Source organism: Myotis brandtii, unplaced genomic scaffold, assembly GCF_000412655.1.
Source record: "Myotis brandtii unplaced genomic scaffold, ASM41265v1 scaffold987, whole genome shotgun sequence".
Lineage (NCBI taxonomy): Eukaryota > Metazoa > Chordata > Mammalia > Chiroptera > Vespertilionidae > Myotis > Myotis brandtii.
The window spans coordinates 562402-569436 of NW_005372107.1; the positions used below are offsets into that span (position 1 = coordinate 562402).

Sequence of the window (7035 nt, forward strand, 5' to 3'; positions counted from 1 at the left end):
GCAACATCAAGATGACTCTATTCTGGTTGCTTTTGCTCACAGAGTGCCCTCTTTTTCTGTCATTTTGACGCCATCTCTGATTTGGTCCTGTCTGACATCTCTGCTCTCTGCTCCAGATTCCCTTTGCCCGTATGCCAATGGGGATCATGCCAGAGATCATATCTGAGAAAGCAAGACCCAGTTTTGTTTGCGTGTGTCTCTGTTGTTGGTGAGTGCTGGTTGTGTTACTGTATATAATTGTATATTGGTACTCTCGAGTGTCACAACTACCTTTTGGAGTGGTTGCCTTTTAAAACATGACTTTTGATGGCATTTGACTGTTAGACTTCGTGGAGGCATAACGCTGCTAGTTGACACAGAAAAGACTGTGTCTCCCTGTGGACAGATCACTGGCTGCCATGGGGGTGTGTCTACGTGACACCTTCAGCCTGGAAGACCCTCAAAGGCAAGAATTCAAGAAAATGTATGATGAATCTCCGTGTTGCCATCTGCCAAAAACAGAATGGGCACAAAGAACTTGAGCATTGATCCCATCTCAGCACCTTAGCTGAGTTCCCTACATTTCTGGATAATGATGGAAGGACTTGTCCATTGGGGTGGAGAACCATGAAAGGGTGAATCGAGGGTGTGGCTGACCTGTGGTGCTTTTTGGAGGAGTGAATAAAGATGAGTAGAAATGCCATTCTGTGTCTGTTCTTTTGGGATTTTAACTGGAGCCGGAAGCCTGGACTTGTGGGTCTAAGGGAGGAGGGAGCCAAGGCTGGGGACTCCTGGGTCCTGGAAGGGGAAGGACAGTGGGGGTTCTGTACAGGAAAGCTTCCCTTGGGCTGGAATCAAGAGACTATCTGGCCCGGCCAGCATGGCTCAGTGGTTGACCATCGACCTATGAACCATCAAAGCTCTCAGTTTGGGGGGAATACAATTCTACTAGTATAGCTCTAGGACCAGACAGTCCTGCTTACTTTGGGGATGACCTGGGGCAAGTCATTCCACAAATGGTATCTACCTTGCAGGGTTATTGTGAGAATTCAGTGTATATGTAGGTACATGCATTTTCTCTCACATGTCAACTTTTTAAAGAGAGGGACTATCTGTATCTGAGTTTTGCCTCCCTGGGGTTGGGGTGGACAAGTGACTGTTTTGACCTTTGTTGGGGCTTGTGATGGTAAAGTATCTTAAATCGAACCTGCTTGGTCCATTAATGCCTCCAATTTGTTCAGCCTCTCTGTAGCCATGCCCTTGGATAGTCCCTTCTCATTCTGACTCCAAACCTGGCCACGTGACAATAGGAAACATGATGCGAGCAGAGGCTTGGGAAGTGCAACAGGAAACCTCGGATAATCTGCTGGGTCATAAGAGATGTGGCCCAGCCCTAGCCGGTTTGGTCAGTGGATAGAGCGTCGGCCTGTGGACTGAAGGGTTCCAGGTTTGATTCTGGTCAAGGGCACGTGCCTGGGTTGCGGGCTCAATCCCCAGTAGGGGGCATGCAGAAGGCAGCCTGTCAGTGATTCTCATCATTGATGTTTCCATCTCTCCCTCTCCCTTCCTCTCTGAAATCAAAAATATATTTTAAAAAAAAAAGAGAGAGATGTGGCCCAGTCAGCCTTGACAGCCCAATCCACAGCCTGACAACCCTCCAAAACAGAGCTGCCTAGCTGGCAGGCAAATGAACCCAGCAGGGACCAGCTGAAGAACCACCCAACTGATCCCAGACCAAATTGCTGACCCATAAAACTATGAGCAAAATTAAAGGTGATTGTTCTAAGGCACTGAATTTTAAATATATATTTTATGGATTTTTTACAGAGAAGAAGGGAGAGGGATAGAGAGTTAGAAACATCTATGAGAGAGAAACATCGATCAGCTGCCTCCTGCACACTCCCCACGGGGGATGTGCCCGCAACCAAGGTACATGCCCTTGACCGGAATCGAACCTGGGACCCTTGAGTCCGCAGGCCAACGCTCTATCTGCTGAGCTAAACCGGTTAGGGCAAAGCACTGAATTTTAGATTGGTTTATTACACAGTAAACGATAGCTAATACAGGCTTGTTCCTTCTCTCTGTGACGTGGTCTCTTTCCCCCCCCTCAACATGACCAATCAAATAAAATCTTAAGCTCTGCCACTTTTTACCTGTGTGAACGCCAATGTGACATCCCTCTGAGCCTCAAATTCTTTTCCTGAAAACAGGAATGAGAATAATAGTACCTCTCACGTGAAGTTGTGAAGATGAGAAAGTGCCCCTAAGAGCCCAGAGTGGCCACTGATGCTGTCTCTTATGAAACGTGTCCATGTCACAGGATAGGGTTGCACTCCTGGTCCCTATGGGGTTTGGTGGGGCCATGTGACCAGCTCCATCTGAAGAGTTGTGTCAAGTCATTTCTGAGTCACGGCATTTAACCACCCATGTGAGACTTTCCTGTGCACAGAGATGGGCAGTGTTCAAGTTGGTGGCTGCCTTAGGATGATAAGCAGAACACCTGTGGGTGGTGCCAAACACAACACGTAGGTGACAGAAGAATCAAACTCTTGTGAGTGGGTGCTTGTTCAACACATACCATTCCTCTCCCTCCCACTGGAGGGGAGGATACATCCCTGCTCCCTGAAGGTTGGCTTTGACCGTTTGATCTACTTTACTCGGTGAAATGTTAGCAGACCTGACCTCGGCAGGCGCTTTCAGTGCACTTGGCTTTTGTGCTCCTGTGACCTGCCAGGGAGCCACTAATCCCAGAGGTTTGTGGAACCCCAAAGAGGAGAACTTGAATCCTCCCGAAACTAGAGCCAAATCAGCCAAAGCGTGACCAGGAGCAGAGCCACCTCAGCCTCCCACAAACCCTTCAGAAAGAAGAATGCTTATTGTTATGTCTGGTTTGAGATGCTTTGTTACACAGCATGCCTGCACATGAGTTGACTAATACCACTTTGTTGTTTTAAACCAATAAGATTAGGGGCTTCTTTGTTACTGTAGCATAATCTAGCCTGGGCAGGCAAATGAACCCAGCAGGGACCAGCTGAAGAACCACCCAACTGATCCCAGACCAAATTGCTGACCCATAAAACCATGAGCAAAATTAAAGGTGATTGTTCTAAGCCACTGAATTTTAGATGGGTTTATGACACAGTAAACGATAGCTAATACAGGCTTGTTCCTTTTCTCTGTGACGTGGTCTCTTTCCCCCCCTCAACATGACCAATCAAATAAAATCTTAAGCTCTGCCACTTTTTACCTGTGTGAACGCCAATGTGACATCCCTCTGAGCCTCAAATTCTTTTCCTGAAAACAGGAATGAGAATAATAGTACCTCTCACGTGAAGTTGTGAAGATGAGAAAGTGCCCCTAAGAGCCCAGAGTGGCCACTGATGCTGTCTCTTATGAAACGTGTCCATGTCACAGGATAGGGTTGCACTCCTGGTCCCTATGGGGTTTGGTGGGGCCATGTGACCAGCTCCATCTGAAGAGTTGTGTCAAGTCATTTCTGAGTCACGGCATTTAACCACCCATGTGAGACTTTCCTGTGCACAGAGATGGGCAGTGTTCAAGTTGGTGGCTGCCTTAGGATGATAAGCAGAACACCTGTGGGTGGTGCCAAACACAACACGTAGGTGACAGAAGAATCAAACTCTTGTGAGTGGGTGCTTGTTCAACACATACCATTCCTCTCCCTCCCACTGGAGGGGAGGATACATCCCTGCTCCCTGAAGGTTGGCTTTGACCGTTTGATCTACTTTACTCGGTGAAATGTTAGCAGATCTGACCTCGGCAGGCGCTTTCAGTGCACTTGGCTTTTGTGCTCCTGTAACCTGCCAGGGAGCCACTAATCCCAGAGGTTTGTGGAACCCCAAAGAGGAGAACTTGAATCCTCCTGAAACTAGAGCCAAATCAGCCAAAGCGTGACCAGGAGCAGAGCCACCTCAGCCTCCCACAAACCCTTCAGAAAGAAGAATGCTTATTGTTATGTCTGGTTTGAGATGCTTTGTTACACAGCATGCCTGCACATGAGTTGACTAATACCACTTTGTTGTTTTAAACCAATAAGATTAGGGGCTTCTTTGTTACTGTAGCATAATCTAGCCTGTCCTGATCAAGGACAACGTTTAGCACCTGCAGACTAATGGCCATTCAGTAAGTGGCAGCCATTATGATGATTGCTACTTACTCAGGCATATTATCTCTAGAAGCAACACTGCCTGAAAGGTGCTGGGCACTGCACTAAGTATTCTTTTTAGTTATTATTATTATTATTATTATTATTATTATTTTATTTCACTCTTACAACTCTATGAGGTTATAACTATTAATATCCACATTTTGCTGACATGAAAGGCAAAAAGAGGGCAAGCTTACTCAGAAGTGATCATGACTCTGATCCTCCCTAGGGGTTGACCCAAGGCAAATGACACCCTAATCTGTGACTCAGTTTGTTTATCTGTAAAATGGGGATAATAATATCAATGGTAGAGTTGCTGTGATTATGAAATGAAGTACAGTATGGAAAACATTTAGCACAGGGACTCAGCACGGAGGAACCCCTTAATGAAAGTAGGGTTTCCCCCCCCCTCTCTCTACAACACACCTCCCTGCGATGCATCATGTTACAAAGACTCAGGCTTGCTCAGTTAATCTGTTTAATTGTAGGCACACAGGGAGCTGCAGGCTGAGGACAGATGGGGACCTCAAGCCACCCCTTCCTCAGTTCTTCACTCGCCCCTGCCAGAGATCTGGGGGGCTGGAAGGCAGTCTGCTCTGCGGAGGAAGTAGAGATAGGAGGCTGAGGGCACCTCAGCGCCAGGCTTGGTATTGCAGGCACTCTCTGTGGCACAGCCTCGAGTGGCAAACCTGGTGTTGATGATACCTGGGAGGGGGGTTTCAGAATGGAGTCAGGGCCCCCAACCGCTCCTTCCTCACCACCTAGAAATCTTGGTCCTGCCACCTCCACACCCAGTTCTCTGGGGCCACCATCTCCCCTAAAACCTGGAAGCATTGGCTTCCTCCAGTTCTGGGGCCCCTGTGCCCTCCTTCCGAGATCCAGCTGCCCCTCACCAGCCTGCACTTTGCCAGCGAAGTAGATGCAGTGGGTTTCCTGGCCGACACAGCGGGCTGCCTGGGTCCCTGGGCACGTCTCCTGGAAGGGTACGATGCAGGCGGGACACTGGAGGCCATTCTCAGTACGGTTGTTCTGGGGAGCTGGGAGGAGGGTGGAGTACAAGGTACAAAGAGATGTTTAGGAAGCCCTCCCCCGCAATCTGACAATAACCCCGAGGGACAGCGGTTATGGACCCTGCATTTACAGGAGCAGAAACAGGCTCAAGCAAGGTGCTTGCCCATTGTTACAGCGCACAGATGAGTGGTGGGCGAGGGCACACACACAGGCTGGAAGAGACTCATGAGGCCGGGGTGAGCTGGCACTTACGGGGCACCGAGCCCTGATTGCAGCCGTCACTCTGGCAGCAGTGCGTGTTGGACACCATGTAGTCCTTGGGGCCCATGGTGGTGGACACGAAACCCGAGTAGCAGTCGCTGAACTTCATGCAGGCCTTGTAGCTGTTCACGGAGTGGTGGCCCTCTGAGGGATGGGGACAGGAGGGGAGGGCTTGGGTAGTGTTGACCCTGCCTGGGGCCTCTCCCAACCCCACCGCTTCCCCACCCCATGACTGTCTAGGATGGTCTTTTCCAGCCCCCTAAAGCCATACCCCCTTATCTACCTGGGTGCAGTGTGGAGTGGTTTATTAGGTAGCTCTCCCCACCCCCACCTCATTACCGTAGCCCCTAGCCAACCTTTGGTGGTCACTTGCTGTTCCCCATTGCCAAGCCCAGGCCTGCCTAACGAGGAGGTCCTTCCCACCTCCCTCCCCACCATGGCCACCCCCTAAAGGCCCTGTGGATAGTGCTTTTCCGGGTCATCTATAGCTACACTATGCCTGCATGAGATGCTCTCTTCCGGCCTTCACAGGCTTGGGAGCCATCTTCAACAAACGGTGGGGTGCCGGCCCCCACACCACCGCCCTGAAACGTCCACATCCCTCTCTAAGCGTCTCCTCCAGGTTTCCTCACGGTCACTCCCCAGACCTCCAACTGAGGGCCTCCTGCCACCCGCTTTGGCTACCCCCAGATCGTGCCTTAAGTGGTCTCCTCCAGTCTCCACTGCCTTCCCCCGCCCCAATCCCAAGGTGTCCCCCTCTTCACTTCACCAAAGGGTGGCTTTCCCCCCTCAGCTTCCTCTCCCCACACCTCCACCCCCGGGGTCTGTAGCTCCCTCCTATATGGGGTGGTAGGTGTCTCTTCAAGCCTTTCAGGTCCTTCCCCCACATGCCAACGCGGACTAGGTCAGGAGGGCAGCCTGCCATCGCCTACCCCCCTTCCTTACACACCCCTCCTGCTGGGATGGTTCCTTCCTACACTCAAGGCTGCCCTTCACCTGCTGTCACAGCCTTCACTCCTACACCATGCCCCCCCTCCATCCCCCAAACCCTCCACAGTCTCTTCCATTGCTCCCCACCTCCCCCATCCTTCCTCAGGTCTGGGCTGGTCCCTTCCATTTAAGTCACCCCCTCCCCTCCCCTTCTACTCAGTAGCCTCCCTGCCCCTTCTCTACAGCTCCATGCTTTGGGGTCATCTCCCTCTCCCGTCTGCCTGCTGTGGTTCCTTTTGTTTCTCTCCTCCTACCCCAATAGCATCCCTCCTCCTCCTGTCAGGGATGGTCTCTTCCAGCGCCCACGACCCCCACGATCGCTGGGGTAGCCTGTTCCTCCCTCCCAAACCACCAGCCTCTTCCTTCTGATGCGCCCCGCCTCTGGCCTATTAGATTCTTCCCCTCCACGGAACTCACTTCCCTCCCTCCACCTCGGAACAGCCTTTCCCTCGCCCCTGCCCGCCCACCGCCAAGCGGGTCCCTCCGCTAGCCACCGCCTCCCCGGGTCTGACGCCCGGGCTCCTACTGGTGCTCGACTCCCCCACGATGGCCACGCAGGCGTCCTTGCCGGCCTCGCAAGTCTTCATCTTCCCGCTGCACGTGGGCCCGGAGGCCCTGCCCACCTC

General features: G+C 51.6%; 1 protein-coding gene across 2 annotated transcripts in view; it reads right to left on the reverse strand.

Annotated features, from left to right (window-relative positions):
* Positions 1 to 4611: 4611 nt before the first annotated feature.
* The window catches only part of PINLYP (phospholipase A2 inhibitor and LY6/PLAUR domain containing), a 4061-nt gene continuing 1637 nt past the window's right edge, over positions 4612 to 7035 (reverse strand). Inside the window, exons 2-5 of one of the 2 annotated variants that reach the window (XM_014533548.1) lie at positions 6936 to 7035; positions 5411 to 5563; positions 5041 to 5184; positions 4612 to 4852 (exon numbers count right to left, since the gene is read on the reverse strand). In XM_014533548.1, coding sequence (XP_014389034.1) covers positions 4698 to 4852; positions 5041 to 5184; positions 5411 to 5563; positions 6936 to 6996 — 513 coding nt within the window. In that variant the 5' untranslated portion in view covers positions 6997 to 7035 and the 3' untranslated portion in view covers positions 4612 to 4697. The remainder of the gene's footprint in view (positions 4853 to 5040; positions 5185 to 5410; positions 5564 to 6935) is intronic. The other variant, XM_014533547.1, reaches the window with a different exon arrangement.